The sequence below is a fragment of the Trematomus bernacchii genome, unplaced genomic scaffold (genome assembly GCF_902827165.1).
Source record: "Trematomus bernacchii unplaced genomic scaffold, fTreBer1.1, whole genome shotgun sequence".
Taxonomy (NCBI): Eukaryota; Metazoa; Chordata; class Actinopteri; order Perciformes; family Nototheniidae; genus Trematomus; species Trematomus bernacchii.
The window spans coordinates 2,351,564-2,372,651 of record NW_022987656.1 but is presented as its reverse complement, the minus strand read 5'-3'; the positions used below and the strand labels follow the sequence as shown (position 1 = coordinate 2,372,651).

General features: G+C 45.4%; 1 protein-coding gene across 1 annotated transcript; it reads left to right on the top strand.

The window, feature by feature from the left end:
* The first annotated feature begins 8,175 nt into the window (after positions 1-8,175).
* On the top strand, positions 8,176-9,856 carry LOC117486727 (zinc finger MYM-type protein 1-like). The gene is made up of 2 exons (XM_034135251.1): positions 8,176-9,465; positions 9,718-9,856. The coding sequence occupies exons 1-2, from the start codon at positions 8,225-8,227 to the stop codon at positions 9,848-9,850; spliced, it is 1,374 nt and encodes a 457-aa protein (XP_033991142.1). The 5' UTR covers positions 8,176-8,224; the 3' UTR covers positions 9,851-9,856.
* The last annotated feature ends 11,232 nt before the right edge of the window (positions 9,857-21,088 follow it).

Genomic DNA, 21,088 nt, shown 5'->3' with positions numbered 1-21,088 from the left:
TACCCAGTATGAACACTTGTATAGCCCTTATTAAAAACATTCGTTCCTCAAGTTGTAAAAATGTGCTAATAACGTTATTCTGTGAGTTATTTCCTTCTGCATTATGAACGCGCATCTAACCCACGGGACCGCGCCGCCCGGCACGTTCATGTTACGTGTTCAGCACTACATGCGTTTATCTTTACCCATGGATGCACAATAAGAACGGACCCATATCGCCTTACTGCCAGCCCACGGAGCTGTAATAATGGATATATTGCACATGTTTGCTGTAATTCATCATTTGTAAAATATTATACTACATGGGCTGTATGATTAAATCTTGTACCGTAAATGTTGTATTAAATAAAGTTAATATTACCGACGTAGATTAACGTCCCTGTAGCTTCTTATTGCACTAAGAAGCTTATTGCACTGTATATATATATATATATATATACATATATATATATATATATTGTAGTGCCGAGAGAAGGGAGACGGAGGCGGTGCATCGGAGGTGCAAATCTCACTTTATTGGGGAGCAGAAACTGACATGCTGTCAGGTCGCAGCCGCAGAAGAGAAGAGAAAGTGAAAGAGACAACACACAGTAGGTACCCCGGAGGTACCGTCAACATATCTGTCCGTGCGGAAACAATACCCCCAACCTGTAGTTCCTGGATTGAATTATGTAACCCCAGTGTATGAATCAGTGATCACTACACAAGCCCCCCCCAGAATTCAACCATGGACACAATCCTCGCGTCCGGGAGGAAGCACCACAGGGGCCGAGGAGGGCGGGCCATGGAACGGGCCGTCGGAAGGGGGCCGCAGGAGAGGGTAGGGGCCCCAACGAGGGCGAGGGCAACCCCACCGGAGGGCGGGGGGCGGGCCGGAACGGGCCGTCGTCAGGGGGCCGCAGAAGAAGGTAGGGGCCCCAACGAGGGCGAGGGCAACCCCACCGGAGGGCGGGGGGCGGGCCGGAACGGGCCGTCGTCAGGGGGCCGCAGAAGAAGGTAGGGGCCCCAACGAGGACGAGGGCATCCGAACCAGAGGGTGGGGGGCGGGCCGGAACGGGCCGTCGTCAGGGGGCCGCAGAAAGCAGGGTCGGCAGGGAGGAGCGCTGCCCGGCCGCAGGCGAAGGCACAGCGGCGGCGGGCACGAAGTCCTCGGGAGGAAGGAGCCGTGACCCCGGGAGGAGGGAGCCGTGGACAGGGGAGAGGCCAGACGGGGCGCCGTCGAGGCGAACCGTGAGCCGCGGTTAGAGGTGAGGCCAGGCAGGGTCCCGAAGCGCGCCACCCGCGGGCCGATGAAGGCACGGGCGATGTTCGAAACCGCCGAGGCGAGGGAAGAGGCGAGACGGGGTCCAGAAGCGCGTCACCCACGGGCCGAAGCAGGCGTGTGTGACGTCCGAAACCGCCGTCGAGGTGGTGATAAAGCGAGAGGGTCCACACGAGGCCGACCAGACATGGTCGAACCTCCTCTCAGGCACCAGAAAAAGCTCAAAAATGGTCGTCCCGTCCACGAACAAAAACAGGTGGGCGAAATAGCGAGAGGATCCACGCGAGGCCGACCAGACTTGATCGAACCTCCTCTCAGGCACCACAAAAAACAAAAACAAAAACAGTCGGATGTCGATAGCCGCTAGCTGCTGTGGCTAGCCGTCGTTAGCTGTTGCCAGCTGCTAGCCGTTAGCAGTCGTGGCTAGCTGTTCTCGGCGGCCGTTAGTCGGTGGCCGGACATGCAGCCGCATGTCCCGAATAAACCCGGCACGGTCGCGTACCGGCCCCATAGAAGGCTTGCTGTCCCCCAGAGCCGAAAAGCCGTGGAAATGGCGAGCGTCGTCCGCGTCCATTCCGTGGGGCGCACCGAGCCACAGTCCGAGCGCACGTGGCAGCTACGGAGGTCTCCAAAAATCCCCGGCATTTCGAGAAAAACAAGAGTTTTCTGCCGTGTTCGGTTCAGCCTCGGAACCTTCGCGAGACTTATGTCAGGGTCACCAATGTAGTGCCGAGAGAAGGGAGACGGAGGCGGTGCATCGGAGGTGCAAATCTCACTTTATTGGGGAGCAAAAACTGACATGCTGTCGGGTCGCAGCCGCAGAAGAGAAGAGAAAGTGAAAGGGACAACACACAGTAGGTACCCCGGAGGTACCGTCAACATATCTGTCCGTGCGGAAACAATACCCCCAACCTGTAGTTCCTGGATTGAATTATGTAACCCCAGTGTATGAATCAGTGATCACTACAATATATATATTATATACAGTGCAATCATTCTTTCATGCTAAATGAAGCTCTGTTGCTTGGATATCACTAGATCCTGTTACAGCGTAATATAAAAGTACATAACGATTGATGTGAACATTAGCATAATTACTAGCTAACCGCTAGCTGCTAACTGCCGCCTCGTTAATATCAAATCTATCATAATAACAAACCATTACCATGCTGTCATGAACGTGCGGTGCTGTTACGTGTACGCAAATTGACGTGCTTGATGTGAACCATGGATGTATAATAAGAACTGGATACAGCGTGGGAGGCGGGGCCTCATTCATTCCTATGAGAGTTGCTCATTCGCGCATGATGATAAAATCAGCGCCATATAGATAGAATTCTATTATACGGCTCTGGATAAAATGGCCCAACTTTTGAGAGAGCGAAACGTCACAGATTACCCGGCATGCCTGAGAAGTACCCGTATGTGCGCTCATAGCGCATGCGCAACTTTAACCATGCCCCCCAAAATGCTTGTTCACATCAAGCACGTCAATTTGCGTACACGTAACAGCACCGCACGTTCATGACAGCATGGTAATGGTTTGTTATTATGATAGATTTGATATTAACGAAGCGGCAGTTAGCAGCTAGCGGTTAACTAGTAATTATGCTAATTTACACATAAATCGTTATGTACTTTTATATTACGCTGTAACAGGATCTAGTGATATCCAAGCAACAGAGCTTCATTTAGCATGAAAGAATGATTGCACTGTATATATTAGGGCTGTCAAGTTAACGCGTTAATAACGCGTTAACGCAAAAAAGATTAACGCCACTAATTATTTTAACGCGATTAACGCATGTGTATTTTTTGTCCTCGGCCGCCGTAGTTTCAGAGCGCATCGAGTGTAAAATACCATCTACAAGCTGATGCTGACAGCCCCGCTCCTGCCGCCCGCTTGTGGCAGACCACACTTCCACGCTTACTGGCAGGCCCGGACTGGCCATCGGGAGGACCGGGAGGGAGTGTGTATGTGTGGCGCGACTCGCGCGAGCGAGGCACACCTTACGTGTTGTTGTTGTTAGCATCTGGTGCTAGCTAGCTGCGCTAACGGATATAAGGAGCTGTTTCAATGACATTTCGCCGACAACTGCGCCGAGCACTTGACTTTATGCAGGTAGCCAGACAGTGGGACATTGTACGAAAAGTCAGCACACTCAGCACGGATAGTACGCGCAACATGATTGCAGCGTCCAGGCAGCTCCCATTCGAGCATATATGCCTTGAGCTGCACATAGCTCCAACGATCCATCACAGTGTCTCCACACACACACACACACACACACACACACACACACACACACACACACACACACACACACACACACACACACACACACACACACACACACACACACACACACACACACACACACACACACACACACACACACACACACACAGTATTATTGTATGAGAGAGGTTCCAGGTTGAATTGAGGCGAATATTTGTAATGTTCAGAGGATGTTGTGTTTAATATTCATGAGAATATTTGTCATTGTTCAAATGATAATAAACAAACATATAAAGCATATTTGTCCACTCATATGTTGATAAGAGTATTAAAAACTTGAAAGATATCCCTCTAAGGTACATTTAGAACAGATAAAAAATGTGCGATTAATTTGCGATTAATCGCGATTAACTATGGACAATCATGCGATTAATCGCGATTAAATATTTTAATCGACTGACAGCCCTAGTATATATATATATATGTATATATATATACAGTGCAATAAGCTTCTTAGTGCAATAAGAAGCTACAGGGACGTTAATCTACGTCGGTAATATTAACTTTATTTAATACAACATTTACGGTACAAGATTTAATCATACAGCCCATCAGTGGCGGCCGGTGGTCTTTTTTTTTGGTGGGGCTCTTGACGTACTGGAAGTGACCTGCCTGGGGGGTCAGGGGGGTTTCCCCCCGGAATTTTTTTTCGAGAAATGACCCCTTAAATTATGACTTCTGGTGATGTTAGAGGGGGGGGAAAGGAGAAATCGAGGCTTAAAAATATGAGAAGACTGATCAATACCTCCATAATCTTCAGTGTGGAAAATATTATTTATCAACCTGAACATCTACTACTTTACCAGGAATTTGTGTTCTCAGAACTGGTGTTTTTTTCTTTCTTAAAACTGTTCATGTTTTATGAACCAACACCTCCACCAAGTGGCTTTACAGTGAACTGCATGTGGGATATAAAATTAATAGCATCTTTTCAGTAGCATTAATTATAAATATTTAAGTGGTTCAATACAAGTCACTACAGCATTTCAAACTGAACTGTGAATAAATGCAATTTAAAAAAAATAACCACAGCACAAAATGTCATAAATTGTGTTTTTTCTTTGTTTCTCTGAGGATTATTTACAAACAGGCTTATTTACATATAGCAATAACTCAGAAATGAAAAAGCTACATCGTCTAACACGAACAACCAGTTAGCATAATGATAATATATGTGTTATGTACAATGTAACTGGCAAGGCTAGAGCAAGAAAGAACATAAAGTTTGCAAAAGGTTTAAATAACTTCAAGTATCTGTCTTCAGATTACGTGGAGGTTTTAGTCCGATGGGAAGCAGATTTTAAGCGACACCGAAGATAAACCAAAAATGTGGTGGAGCTGCAAACCGTGTAGTGTTGCTGGGACAGGACAGGAGCTATAACCGTTGGAAAATACATCACAGACAATGCAACAAACGTGGAGACAGAACAATCACTTCTGTGATAAATGCCCACTTATTAATAAACTTCTAACAACCATGGGAAACCTCCTCTCTACATATAAAGTGATATCCAGTTTATTGGCCGATAGCACCTTTTTTACTGCTTTGAATAATAAACTGTGCAACAGGCAGAAAAAAGACAAAAACAAAAGGAAACAAGAAACAACTGTTCCTCTGGGGAAAATGAGTCGAACGCAACAGGTTTCCAAACAGTACTCATGTTCCTGGACTTTGTGGTTGAACAAAACATCTTAGGTATCCAAAAGTAACTTCACAACATTCTGCGGCCGTTTAATTGTCTCTCTAATGAAACGCATTTTTTTAAGGGTCGGCCATCTGTGTTTGCTGCGAGAGCTTGTGTGTGTGTGTGTGTGTGTGTGTGTGTGTGTGTGTGTCTATTTCTAGAGGAATTTTGCCCTTCTCTCCTTCTGAGTGGCAAACCTCTCAATGACTCTGGTGTTGAAGTCAGGAATGCTCCTAATGAGTTTTTTCTCAATTGACAGCATAGCCAGAGCATTCAGGCGATCCTGTGTCATGCTGTTCCTCAAGAAAGTCTTTATCCTTTTCAGAGTGGAAAAGCACCTCTCTGCCTCAGCCGTAGCCATGGGTGTGGTTACAAGAACCTTCAGAAGAATGACAGTCTCTGTGAATGTCTCCTGCAGATTATTGTCAAGGAAGAACTGGAGCAGAGTAACAGCACCACTGCAAGCCCTGAACTGGTCATTGTCATAGACGAGGGACAGTTCCGTCTTGAGCTTTGCCTTGTCCAGTAGAGGGTAGGCCTCCACAGTTGTTTCCAGCGCTGCTTCAGGGAATGTTCGGCTGTGCTGCTGGAACAGGTCTCCTTGCAGGAGGGTGGAGCTGATTAGGTGTTTGGTGAAGGAAAATCTCTCCTTTGCGTGACTCAGTATGGTATCACATACCTATGAAATAATGCACAATGAAAAAATCAAGACATAATAAATAACAGAATCACCTTTTCACATCTATCAGTCATAATGTCATTAGTGTCCCCTATAAGATGTGTAACAAACAAAGAGCTTTCTTGTGAATGGAACCTATCAGAATAACAGGACATCTATCTGAGCATCAACAGAACAATATTACTGTTTAAAATTAAGTCACTACAATATATACATTTAACGGAGAAAAGTAATATCTACATATAAAGACGGAGAAAGTAAACGATAACGTTTATGGTTAAGTGTTAGCACCCCCCGAAGAGGCACAAGCTCTTACGTTGATATTGGAGATTTCAATAAATTCAATTTGAAAAAAAAAACGGGGAAAAAAAACAAAAACGAATATCTGAATAACGAAATTGAAACCCGAATAGTACTCCAACGAACGAATATTCGGATATTTTGGTACAGTAGGGCTGTACCCGAATAATATAATAAAGTTATAGTAAATAATAACAAATTCCAGTGTTAGAATTCCATAATTCCATATTCATAAATAAAATGATATGCAAATAACATTTTCTTGGCTGTGGACTTGTACTCTACATAATTATGTTGAGCTCATGGTAATCTAATTCAATAAACAATAACTGCAATGAACAGATAGCATTTTCTGACTCGTAAAATGATTGGATATGGTGTAATTTGGCAAATGATTCTGTGTTGAAAAATGTATATCTTTAAAAACTGCGTTGGTGTATTAGGGCGGGCCATACTAATTTTTCTTGTAAATCGATCGAGAGGGGTGTTCAAATAACGTATTTTGGTGTGTAGAACACAAATCTATTTAGATGCTTTTATTTTGAAGTTGTTGCTATGGAAACAACATGACGGAGAAAAAAGTAATATCTTCTACATATAATAACGGACAAAGTAAAGAATGAAGTGTATGTTTAAATGTTAGCACCCCCCGAAGAGGCTCAAGCTCTTACGTTGAGTCTGGAGTTTCAATACATTCGGAATTTGACCGTGTAAAATGTCCTCTTGGGTTACCGTACAGCCAATGCGTGACGTCATTGGTAAGCGTAACGGACCCCGAACACATCTGGTAGGCCGAACACATATGGTACCTACACCGGAAACACTTTTTCCCATTGACTTACATGGGGAAAGAGTGGTCTGTAAATCGTTGGATAATTTTTTTTAAACTAAATAAACTACCCAGTATGAACACTTGTATAGCCCTTATTAAAAACATTCGTTCCTCAAGTTGTAAAAATGTGCTAATAACGTTATTCTGTGAGTTATTTCCCTCTGCATTATGAACGTGCATCTAACCCACGGGACTGCGCCGCTCGGCACATTCATGTTACGTGTTCAGCACTAGTACATGCGTTTATCTTTACCCATGGATGTACAATAAGAACGGACCCATATCGCCTTACTGCCAGCCCACGGAGCTGTAATAATGGATATATTGCACATGTTTGCTGTAATTCATCATTTGTAAAATATTATACTACATGGGCTGCAGTGGCGGCCGGTCCATAGGGGCGCTAGGGGCGCCGCCCCACCTCTTCCCATATTAAAAAATAAAAATAAAAATAAAAATAAAAATAAAAAATATATTTTAAAAAATATATATTTTTATTTTTATTTTTAATGAACAAGGTAAATATTATATAATTGGTATCAGTAAAATGTATAATCTACAATAAAATCTCGTTTAAAATTGTGTTACGATGTCTAAAGTTACTGATAAGTCACATGTTTCCTGCCTGGCCTTGCCCGTGTACCTTCTCTCGTCTGGGGCGCTAAGAGAGGAGCCCTCAACCAGTGCAGCAGCAGCCACTAGCAGCTGACTGTTGCTATCTGTAACGTGTAAACTATGCCGCGAAAACATAATTTCAGCCAATCAGCGTCGTCAAATATGACGGTCACGGGGCGCCAATGTCAGCGCCCCGTGCAGTCTGTGAGTAGTTTGGACAGTGACTCGTATCCGGTTGACGCAGTAGTTGATGAGGATGGCTTCTTGTGCAGGTGGAGTCTCCGGACCTCGGTCCCCGCCTAATTCTGTTCAAGAGCTAATCTCCAATCCTTTCGAAAGGAGAAGTTTGGCAGATAAATTGTTGCTTAAAGACCTTGGACCGGACCAACCCGATTTGAATATATCGCAGCAATCTCGTGAAAAAGACAAAACTTATACACGAGGCTTCGCAAGTAGCTGGTACACAAAAAAGGCTTGGCTAGCTGGATGCAAACAGGTAAATGCTGTCTTTTGTTTCCCATGCTTGCTCTTCAAACAGCCGGGGACAGATACGATGTGCCCGTGGACTGTGATGGGAGTACATGATATGAAGCATTTGTCCGAAAGAATTAAAAAGCACGAGTGCACGAAGGCACACATGACAAACACCTTTAAGCTAGCCATGCTAGGCAAAGCTAACATAGCCGCACAGCTAGATCAAGGGTACAAGATGTCGGTGAAAAAGCACAATGAAGAAGTGGACACGAATAGGCACGTCTTGTCTAAAATAATTGATTGTGTGAAATTTTGTGGGGGCTTTGACCTGGCTTTGCGTGGCCACGACGAGACTGACACATCCGACAACCCCGGCGTTTTTCTGGGTTTAGTTAATCTACTGGCCTCGTTAGATAGCGTGTTGGAGGATCACCTTAACACGGCTACGGTTTTCAAAGGCACCTCAAAGACGGTGCAAAATGAACTTTTGGACTGCATGTTATCAGTTTGTAAAGACTACATTCTGGAGGAAGTAAAAAATGCCAGTTATTTAGCTATTCAGGCGGATGAGACAACTGACATTTCCACCCACTGCCAGTTAGTGCTTGTGCTACGCTACATCGACCCGCATAACAACGTCCAGGAGCGTTTTTTTGAGTTCATTCCTCTTCAGAATGCGAATGCTGACACAGTTGCCACCGCGCTGATGGAGAGGCTGGGCACTATCCTCCCCGATGGACAACAGGGCAAACTAATCGCCCAAGCCTATGACGGTGCAGCGGTGATGAGGGGAGCTAAAGGTGGAGTTCAGCGGAAAGTGAAGGATGTGTACAGTAGTGCGCACTACATTCACTGCTATGCGCATCAGCTGAACCTAATTATGCAGCAGGCAACATCCCACATCCCCAAGATAAGAACATTTTTTTCAGACCTTGGTGGATTTGCTGCATTTTTCTCCAGGTCATTCAAGCGAACTGCGATCCTGGATCAAGTGGTGGCACACAGACTTCCTGGCACTTCCACAACAAGATGGAACTTTCACAGTCGTGCTGTTAACACTGTATATGAGCACAAGGAGAACATCCTGAGGTGTTTCCAGACAATCAGAGACTCAGGTGACTTTGATCCCATAACAGTGAGAGAAGCCGGGGGCTTTGTGCGAATGATGGAAGATGAAGTTTTTTGCTTTTTCCTGACATTGTTCCACAAGATCATGCCACATGTAGACATGCTGTTTAGCCAACTGCAGAAGAGGAACATCGACTCTGTCTACATCACAGGACTCATCAAGAGGTTCACCAGCAGCATACAAACAATCAGGTAAATCATTATTTACAATGGCTGAGATGTGCTTATTATAGGAAATCTGTGAAACCTAAATGTGATTTAGCTGAACACAATAGACCAACTCACACATACTTGTTTAAATATCTTAAACGGGCTTACTGGAAATGTATATATTATATAACGTTTATAAGGTGTATCTCTGACTACTATTTCAAATAGTCAAGTTAATTTGTCAATTCTTGCCACAATGAGTAATTGTACATGGTTACTTGTGGTTTGGATCAGGGACTCCATTCCTTCTGGTGAAAGCAGTGGATCTCAGCAGCTGCCCACAAAGAAACGGAGGGGACTTGGACATGAAGAGCAACAGCTGTTGGCTAGAGAGGTAAGCAGTAATAGGAACGTGTTCTATGACTAAAAGCTCCTTTCATAATATAGGTCATTTCATATCACAATAATGATACATTTCACAAGAAAGCCCATTTTCTGTAAATTAAATAAATAGGTAGGCTAGTTAAAATATCCACATGGAAAGGCCTATTGCTTATTACATTCTGAATTGTATACACTTAACAAGGCCTAAACTGCAAAAAGTGTCCCACAGTCTCTACATTTCAAAGGGGATCAAGACAGATCAGAAAAGGTTTAGGCTTCCAGAAGCAACCACAGTGGACAGAAAGGGCCCAACAATAAATGAATGAAGTGTAAACATAGTCATTAATCTCTGTCACGTTGTTTCCAAAGCAACAACAACTTCCTGTCAACTGCGCTAACTCTCCTTCAAAATAAAAGCATGTGTTACCTTTTATACTGACGGTATCTCGGCACCGAAACCGTAGTTTCGGATACACACCGGTGGTTTCTGACTTGGCTCGTTGTCAGCCGGTAACTAGCTGTCCAGATATTTCGAGGGGAAAAAGGATGAAGACGATGCGTTCGGGTGCCGTGGGAAGAACCTCCGTTTATTTACGTTCTTCAATTACATGGACACTGAATTGAATACATACAAACTAGACACTATACTCCTCTATACTTTCGTCTCTCTCTTCATACCTCCGCACTTCGCCTTGGCCATCACATTTTACACACACCGGACTTCCAAAAACCCACAACCCCTTGCGGCTGCTACTCTTAAAGTGACAGGCCAAGCCTGTAACACTACCCCCACTCTGGATGATGATAAAACAACCCTTAACATCACTCCAGCATGTAAACATTATAAAAGGAAAGCATGAAACATTAATGGCAACACATTCCCCACAGTCCTTGAAGGTGTCTTCCTTGCTGTGGAAACAGCTTGAATCATGAGGCAATGTCCATAAAAATGTCCACGAAGCATACTGCATAGATCCTTTTTTTTTTAACGTTTCAAAGGTGTATAAACACACATACTGACATGTACATAACATACTGTGATGTAGTTAATCAACCCAGTTAAATTCAACACTGTGTGACTTCACTCTATATATGATGTGGCTCTTAGGCATTACAATTGTACCATCTGTTTGGTTTCTCTAACCAGTTACATCCTGCATCAAGTGTCAAAGCAGTAAAACAGTATCCACATTACTCATTACCACAGGCAACTAAATGAAATAGAGCCACAAACTGTGGATGTATAACAATATAATTAAATAACTTTAGCTTAAGAGCATAGAATTACTCTGGAACTTTTTTTTCCTTTACTGAGTTAGGAACAAACCTGCTGACACCCTGACTCAGGTTAAACTATAACAAACCCTAGTGACTGACCCAGTCACCTAACATGTCAGGAACTCTGCGGACTCGCTGGGGTCTCTGTAGATGGGTGGAAATCCGTAGGGGATCACTGGCCGGGGCCCTGGAAGGGCGCTGAGTCCGAGGAAGTCTGTCATGAAGCCAGCTGCTGCTCGGCGTGACTGGCAGTGAAGAACCTGGGTCCTCGAGGGCCTCCACAGCTGGATCCTCTGCGTCTGATGGGGGGTCCCACAGGTGGAGAGGCCCGATGACTGTGTCAGATGAGTTGAGGTCTGGCTGAGGGGGCGGCACCTCGACAGGCGCCCAGGCTTCTGTGTCTTTGAACACCCAGCTGTTGTCTAATGGGGTCCTGGAATAATAAGGCTTGAGCTTGTCATGGTGGACAACTTTGACTTTGGCTCTGGGGCTCTTTTTGAGTCTATAGATCAGGTCATCCAACATGCCTACAATGAAGTAAGGGCCCTCGTAGGATGGCAGAAACTTTCGTACCTTGTTTTTAACCCTTTTGGTGCCTTTAATCAGGTGCCAGACTGCATCTCCCACTTTGTGTTGGGTTTGACAAATGTTTTTGTCATACTGTTTTTTAGCTCGCTCAACAGATTTCCCAAGAGCTTCTCGTGCTAGCTGGTGAGACAGCTCCAGACGTTCTCTCAGTTTCATGACATATTGAGGGGGGGTGTTAGTGTCGATATTGTCATTGTCAGGTGGCAAACCAGCGACCAGGTCGACTGGCTCAGTGACTTCTTTTCCAAAAAGCATCATATTTGGTGTCAATCCGGTGGAGCTGTGTCGAGTTGCTCTATAAGCCATGAGTGCATAAGGCATCATGAGATCCCAGTCCCAGTGACATCTGTCTGCAGTAGTAGCCAGGATTTTCTGCAGAGTGGCATTAAAGCGCTCTACCTGTCCATCAGACTGTGGGTGAAATGGGGTAGTTCGAGTCTTGTCAATCCCCAGCAGCTCGCACATCCCCTGGAAAACAGCTGACTCGAAATTTGTGCCCTGGTCACTGTGCAAGCACTGGGGAGCTCCGTACCTACACACCCACTCAGAGGCGATCTTTTCTGCCACCGTGGATGCTTGCTGGTCTGGGATTGGATAGGCTTCTACCCACTTACTGAAGTAGTCTTGCACTACTAGTATGTAGCTATTGTGTCTCTCTGTTTCATTTAAAGGGCCCATCACATCAACTGCAATCCTCTCCATGGGGGCACCGACTCGCACCGTGCCCATAGCCGCTCGAGGAGTTTTCTTCGGGCGAGCTTTAGCAGCACAGCTGGGGCAGGTGCGGCACCAGAGTGTGACATCGTCCTTCATGTTATACCAGAAATATCTGGTTTGCAGGCGTGTGAGAGTTCTTTCTACTCCAAAATGGCCTCCCACAGGACCATCATGCATCTGCTCCATCATTGAACTGCGGTACATATGAGGCAGCACAATCTGGGGGTAAAACGTTGTTCCTTCAGTGCTATAATATTTCCTCATTAGCACTCCATCTTTCTGGTTAAGTCTATTCCACTGTGCCCAGTATGATTTGGTAGCGGGGCTCAAGTGGGCTATGTCTGCATATGGCAGCCGGCCTCTCCCTTCATCCATCCACTTTTTTACTGGTGCAATGTCAGGGTCAGATTCCTGAGCCATTCTCAGCTGTTCTTGAGTCCACCCAGAGAATAAACTGGTGTTGGGAATATCACTCACCCAGTTGATGCTTGGATTTAGCAGGTCATAGTTGTTATTGTTGTCACTGCAGGCATCCTCTACCCCCACTGGAGGAAACTCTGGCTCAGCTACCCCCACTAGAGGTTGCTCTGTGGGAGTATATATGGCAACTTCAGCTGTACTGTCTGTCAGGTCACACTGGACCCCCTTATGCTGGTGTCGCTCGCTGTCATGCTCTGGCACTGTGCAGGGGCACGACTCCCTGCAGGGCCTCCTGGAAAGTGCGTCTGCATTTTGGTGGTGTCTCCCCGGTCGATGAACCACCTGAAAATCATACTCTGCCAGCTTCTCTAGCCAGCGGGCCAGCTGTCCCTCTGGTTCTTTTAACCTGGTTAACCAGCGCAGGCTGCTGTGATCAGTCCGGAGAGTGAATGGTCTGCCAAGCAGGTATTGTCTGAAGTGACAGGCAAACTCCACGCCTGCCAGAAGTTCACGTCTGGTGGTGCAATAGTTTTGTTCTGTGGCTGACAACCTCCTGCTTCCATAGGCTAGCACCCTCTCCTCACCCCCCTGGATTTGGGAGAGGACTGCTCCGATTCCCCAGTCACTAGCATCGGTGTCGAGAAGCATCTCGCCGCTGTCAAGGGGGTAGCCTAGGACAGGAGCTGTTGACAGTCGTCCTTTCAGCTCTGTGAATGCCTCCTGGCATTCCTCTGTCCAATTAAATCGTGCATACTTTTTGGTCAGCTCGTGAAGAGGTTTAGCTATCGTAGCAAAGTTTTCCACAAAGCGTCTGTAATATGATGCCAGGCCCACAAACTGACGTACCTCAGAGATGTTACGAGGCGTAGGCCACTCTGCCACTTTCTTCACCTTCTCTGGATCAGTAGACACACCCTGGGCTGAGACAATGTGGCCAAGGTAACCCACCTTCTCCCGGAAAAGGCAGCACTTTGACGGTTTCAGCTTCAGGTTAGCTCCTCGTAGCCTGGCGAACACTTCACTGAGCCGGCTTAGCATTTCGGAACCGTCCCGCCCCAGGACGATGATGTCATCGAGATACACCAAGCAGGTCTCCCACTGCAATCCCACTAATACTCTGTCCATTAGCCTCTGAAACGTGGCCGGTGCATTGCACAGTCCAAAGGGCATGACGTTCCATTCAAATAGCCCCTTGCGAGTGCAGAAAGCTGCGGCTTTGCGGGCCCTTGGTGTCAATTCCACCTGCCAGTAGCCTGAAGTCAAGTCTAGTGTACTGAAGTACCTGGCATTGGAGAGTGTGTCCAGAGTGTCCTGAATACGTGGCAGGGGATAGGCATCTTTAATAGTCCTTTCGTTAAGGGGTCTGTAATCCACACATAATCGCGGGCTTTGGTCTTTCTTCCTCACCATGACAATAGGTGCAGCCCAGCTGCTGTTGCTGGGACGAGCTACACCAGACTCCAGGCTCTGCTGTACCTGCAGATCTGCAGCAATCTGTTTGTCTCTGGCCATTCTGCGTGGCGGCTGCTTCACAGGCTGCCCAGGAGTAGTCTGTATGTCGTGCTGCACTAAGCTGGTGCGGCCAAGGTCAGTGGGCCCGGTGGAGAAGACATCACCGAACCTCCGTAGCACGTGAGCTAGCCCGGCTCTGTCCTCCTCAGACAGGTGAGCACAGCTCTCTGCATACATGTCCTGTAGATGACTGGGCACAGATATAACAGGAAAGTCATTGGGGTCTGATGTTACTGGGGACTTGGTCGGATGGAGATCCACTTCTCCCAACACCTCCGCTGGCTGAAGAACTCCGACCACCACCCCTCTCTTCAGAGTAACAGATGCAGGACCAGGATTGTAAATCCGCATGGGAATGTTGGAGGAATGCCGGGTCTGTACAACAATGTGGGCTGCCAGGACGTGCTGTCTCTCAACAAAGCCTTTAGTGGGGGTCAGCATCATATCTTTGTTAACAGCAGAGCGGAGGCGGGCAGTACCAGGCACCACATACTCACACCCCGACTCCAATACTGTTGTGCGGGATACCCTGACGAGGTGCACTTCAGGCTGTCTGCTGGGTTTTGAGCGAGGCACTCTCTCACCGAAGAGGGTGATTTCCCTGCGACCATAGTCCAAGTGAGCATGTGACTGCAGCAGAAAAGGGTGCCCCAGGATAACCTCTGTATTTTCAGCTGTGTCTGCTATAATAAAGTTCACATTGGTTACCTTGCTTCCGGCTTGAACTGGCAGGTTGACTTCCCCTCGGACAGCGATGCCCTCGGGACCGATGCCTTGTAATACTTGTACGATGGATGGCTGGATTTGAGGCCTCGATTCAACAGGAATGGCGTTGAAGTGGCGGAGGGGGAGTACATTCCTCCGAGCGCCAGAGTCGAGCAGAGCACACAGTTCATGTCCCTGTATCAGTATCCGGATACTCATGTCATCATCAGAGCCTTTATTGCATGTGACCACCGTACCTGAGTCAGGAGCTGGAGTGTTATTAGGTGCATGCTGTTTGCGTTTTCGGGAAGAGGGACAGTTCCTTTGTATGTGCCCCACACCAGAGCAGTTGTGGCAGATGACTTCTCTAGAGTTCATTTGTACAGGTTTAGCTCTGTTAGGCGACCACTGCTGGTTAAACCTCGGTGCTTTACTCTGGGTGCTAGCGGGCTCCGCAGCCCACTCTTCAGCCACCCCGAAAGCCTCCATACAGGCGGAAACATTAGCATTTTCGTGCACCATAGCTGCCCTGGGTCTCCGCTCTGCAGCATTGCGATAACCAGACTGCATTAGCTGTGTGACGGCTCTGGCAGCCCGTCTGGTGGCTTCATACCTGTGGGCTATCTCGTAGGCTCTAGCCAAGGTGCGCGGCTTGTCCTCCAGTAGTCTTTGGATCACTTCTGCATCGGCAAGGGCGTTGGTGAAAATCTCCACACTGATGACGTCCTGCTCCGGCTCATTACGGTCAGCATACACAATTGACACTTTTTCATAGATGTCGTCTCTTAACAGGTGCAGGGCCTCCCCCGGTCCTCTGACTCTCTGTCTCAGTTCAATGCCTATGGCAGCAGCATGTTCTGAACACGGTCCGTAGGCCGCCTCAATCTCACTCACCATCCGCTGATAACTCCAGCGAGTAGATCTGGGGTTCTTGTGGATGATGGCAGCCGCGGGTCCAGTCAAGCTGAATCTGAGATGCACAGCCATAGTCCTCTCTGACCAGTGGTTAGCCTCAGCACATCCTTTAAAATGGAAGAGGAAGTCTCTCCACGAGCCAGCCCCATCAAACTGGCTTGGGCGTAATGTTGGTATTCTCTCTCTGTGTCCACGGTGTTCATCTTCATCACTTGTGTCCATATAGTCCTCTCTGTGTGCTGCACGAGCTGCAGAGCTGCGTGGTTCAGACCAAGCTCTCCTCATGTTAGGCTGATCGCACTCACACTGGCCAGGTGCGGTCCCACAGTGCACAGCTGAGCATGTGTGAGCTTGTACTTTACAAGGCAGTGTGGCAGGCTGCTGCATACAGGGTGTTAATGGTGACACTGGCGGCTGAAGGCACTGTGAATGAGCTGAGTAACTTGGGATGGTCGGCATAGAGTGGCTATAGTCCATGGAGGTGAAAGGATTAGCTGGTTTAGCTGAAGTTGATACCATGCTCATTAAACGGTCACATTTTGGTGGAAAGTGGGTGAGAAACTCACTATTTGGCTGTGCTTGCTCCTTTGTCGGCATGATGAAAGGGTTAGTTGGCGCCAGTGATGCTTCCGGCGGCGTGGCGTAGCTTGCGGCTCCGGCTAGCGTTAGCTCCATGCTAGTCAGAAAGGGGTTGGTGCAGTCCCCATACCCAGTATAATCCATAATTGTCTGGTCAAACATGTCCACCTGACTTTGAACAGCCTCATCAATATTCACCAAGAATGGATTAGAGCTTTTCCGTGGGCTTTTTCCGTTAGCTGCATCAGCTTGTCTCAGTCTGTGATTAGCATTAGCGTTAGCTCCGAACGCTGCCATTAAATCCACTCCACTCTTCTCCCCCGTAGAAAAAAAAAAATCTCGGACGAGCCCCCAATGTTACCTTTTATACTGACGGTATCTCGGCACCGAAACCGTAGTTTCGGATACACACCGGTGGTTTCTGACTTGGCTCGTTGTCAGCCGGTAACTAGCTGTCCAGATATTTCGAGGGGAAAAAGGATGAAGACGATGCGTTCGGGTGCCGTGGGAAGAACCTCCGTTTATTTACGTTCTTCAATTACATGGACACTGAATTGAATACATACAAACTAGACACTATACTCCTCTATACTTTCGTCTCTCTCTTCATACCTCCGCACTTCGCCTTGGCCATCACATTTTACACACACCGGACTTCCAAAAACCCACAACCCCTTGCGGCTGCTACTCTTAAAGTGACAGGCCAAGCCTGTAACACATGTCCATAAATAGGACATGCCAAATTACACTTAACACATAGCCTATACAACTGCAACGAATGTAACAAACACAATGCGATATCCTTTTCAATTTCAAAGAACACAAATTGGGTTACATTAGCCGCGTTCACACCGGAGTACTTTCACCGTACTTTTCGCGTTTTAGTTCCGTGAGTACCCCTTATGTCGCGTTCACACCAAAAATCGTACTTAATCTCGGGTACTTTTACCCCCATTTTTAGAGCCAGCTCAGAGAGCGTACTTTTCTGTGGGTGAAAAGTGCTCCAAAAGTTCCCCAGTGCTGATTGGCTGGGCGAATTGCAAACCACGCCCGTACAACTCTGAAAATGTTGTGTGGAGACGCCATTGTTTTTCCTCGCTACAAAAACACAACGCTCCGTGCGTTGCGTTTGTTTTTGAAAGCAGTTATGGCAAGCATCAAGAAATGATGAGGAGGTGTCGGCGCTTCTGGAGATCTACGCCGAGGACGCGACCCAAGGAATGCTACTGAAGCCAGTTCGGTAGCTTTCACTCGACCTGGGAATTGTGCACAGCCGGCTAAATATAAAGAAACTCAGGACTACAAACGGCGGATTCAGTGGCCAACGATGACTACCACGATGAAGGTAAAATCAACTACATGCACTGGGGTTTTAATCTGCACAATAATGGTCTCAGATGTACTTTTATTTGCTCAGTAGATCAAGCTAGCCATGCTAGCCATAATAGGCTAACACCGGCCCCGGCTAGCTACATCTAGCTAGCTAGATATTCTCCGCTGTATGAAAACGTTTTGACTTGTGAATAACTGTGCAGTGTTTCTGTAATTTGCTTCACTAACTCATGGCACTAATCGTCTGTTTCAGGCGAGGATGGACAACTCTCGGGATTGGAAACAAGTGAGCTTTGCCTTCTAGATCACAGCGCTTTGTCGTCCTCCTTACCAGCAACCAAACGCAAAGGTACACACACTGTAACTTTGTCTTGAAAGAACGTTACGCATCGAACTGATGTTCACAATCATGTTTATTTCATAATATTCATCATATTTTATGTTTAACTTGCCTCAACAACATTAAACAAAGTTCAAGCATACATGAAGCACTCTTCAAAAAGGAACAATCCTCCGTGTTTGAACCTCTTGAATCGCTGCATAGCCGATTTATTTGGACTGGATTATCCCAGAGAGGCCAAACATTCTTTATAACACAGTTTCAGATTTGTGAAACCTTAATTCTATTTGTGAAAATAAAAAAAAGGGAGATTTCAGTGCTTTTTTTACATGTAGACCACATTAGACCAGGTCCTGATCTAAAACCACTATACCTACACTCATCAAATCTGGACTGGATTATCCCAGAGAGTCAAAAGATTCTTTATAACACAGTTTCAGATTTGTGAAACCTTAATTCTATTTGTGAAAATACAAAAAACACATTCCTAGTATGTTGTAAAACTACATGGCGACTAAACTTGTATATTGTATATTGCTTATTTTCCCCTCTTAGGAAAGCGGACACGGGATGCGAATTTCTTTGACACCGCCCAGGCGTTGGAGGACCGGCGTGCCGTGGTGAATGAGTCGCTGCGTGGAGATCAGATGGTGCTGTTCACCAAGGCCCAGGAAACGGAGGACAAGATGCTCACCTCGATGGAGCGCCAGGCAGCAGATGGAGCGCCAGCAGCACCAGGATGAAGTGTGGGCGCTGCGCCATGAGGAAGCGTCGGCGCAGCGGCAGGATGAGCGACAAACTGCATTTAATAACAGTTTATTTGGTATATTTTTTGTAAATACTGACACACGACACACAACGTTGCACTAAGGTGTGCATGCTGCTGGGAATATCCCTACACCTGGGACAGTTTATTTTATATTGTTATTACTGTTATGACTTTATTTTATATATAATGTTTACTGACATGTACAACTGACACTTTATTTACATTTAAAATTGTTCTATTTAATGTTATGTCTTGAGAGTGCAATAAAGAAAACCGACATGGCGATTAAGCTTATTTCTCCTGACACTTTATCTTTTGTGACCTGTGTAGCATCCTATACATCACATGTAAGTGATTATTCTGATACCATCATGTTTCATCGGTTATAAACTGGCAAAGCTTTATTTGTCATTTATTTATCATCAATGTTGCAACCTTGTGGGGGAATGGCAGGGGCACATACACAAATATGACAATTTATATAATTTTAAATATTATTTGACCTAAACTTTTAATTCCCCCCATTTCACACAACACAACATGGAGTCCACTATGGGCCAAAACTAACATGTATGTTTGCATAGTGTTTATGGCAGGCGGATGCAGTGGGTCTCAGGAAGATATATAATAAAGGTGGGTTTGCTGCTGAGACTCCCTACAGCTGGGAGTTTATTTTATATTGTTATTAGTTATTATATAGTACAACTGACACTTTATTTTATATTGACAATGTTTACTGACATGTACAACTGACACTTTAGTTACATTTAAAATATTTCTATTTAATGTTATGTCTTGAGAGTGCAATAAAGAAAACCGACATGGCGATTAAACAGATCCTGTATCAGTTTTTCTTCTTCTCTTGTTTTGTAGCGGGTTGCAAACAACTTTAAGGTGCTTACCGCCACCTACTGTACTTGTAATCTTCCCTCAGGGAAAAGTACTCCGGTGTGAACGCGATCTGTACTAAGTACCCTGGGGTTAAAAGCGCCAGGGCTCTTAGTGCCGGAACTAAGTACAGGAAAGTACTTGGTGTGAACGCGGCTATTAACAAATAACTATAAAACAATAATACTGTAGAATAACAAAATGAATGCCGTGAATACACTGAAATACACGTGTTGAAGCGGTTCGCTGCTGATTACTACGATTCCGTACAGCCAATCACAATGGGTGACGTCATTGGTAAGCGACGGACCCCGAACACATATGGTAGGGCGAACACATATGGTACTTTTTTTTTTTTTTTTTTATTGAACATTTTTTTAAACATACAAAAGCTCGGTGAGGATATCATCAACTTATCAACATAAGTTCAAGACATTCATTCACAATAAGACAAAAAAACATAACTAATACATCCAGTAAGAGCCAGGGGGAAAGAAAAAAGCATAAAGGCACAAAAACATTTAAGAGGCATTAAGCTTACTTAAAATAATAACCATTTGGAAATGTCATTGCAAATCTTTATAGACAGGTTACAAGATTGTATTTTTCTAAGGGACAGAAAAAAGGACTTGAACTCATTTATGAAACAGGGAAAGGAGGGCTTGCCTCCTCTCCATTTACTACAATGTAAATGGTATTTACCCAAAATAATAATTATATTTACCAAATCAGAAATGGGAGAGTCCAAATGATCAATATAATATAAAATGTGATATATTTTGAAGGCCGGAATATTTGTTAATTTAAGTAACAACCAATCTCTCACATTCGACCAAAACAATTCAGAAAAGGGGCAAGAGAAAAATAAATGTTCCAACGATTCATCAGATAAATTACAAAAGGAACATGGTTCCACTTCAAATTTAAATCTTGAATTTAAAAAAGTAGAAACCGGGTAGATTTTATGAACAATTTTAAAATGAGTTTCTTTTGCTTTAGGGGAAATAGGCCATTTTATAAAATCAGATAGAGCTTTTTCCATTACAGATAAAGTGTCTAAATCGGTCACTTGAGGAAATAAGCCTCTGTTAAAATTGTGAAAAATGTGGGATTTCAGGGAAGCATTAATAGATTTGTTATTCTTAAGAGTATCGCCAATAATTTCCAAATTAGGTAAAACTGATACAACATTTGAGTACAGTAAAGTATTATGAATCATTCCAATAAGTGGTACAGGA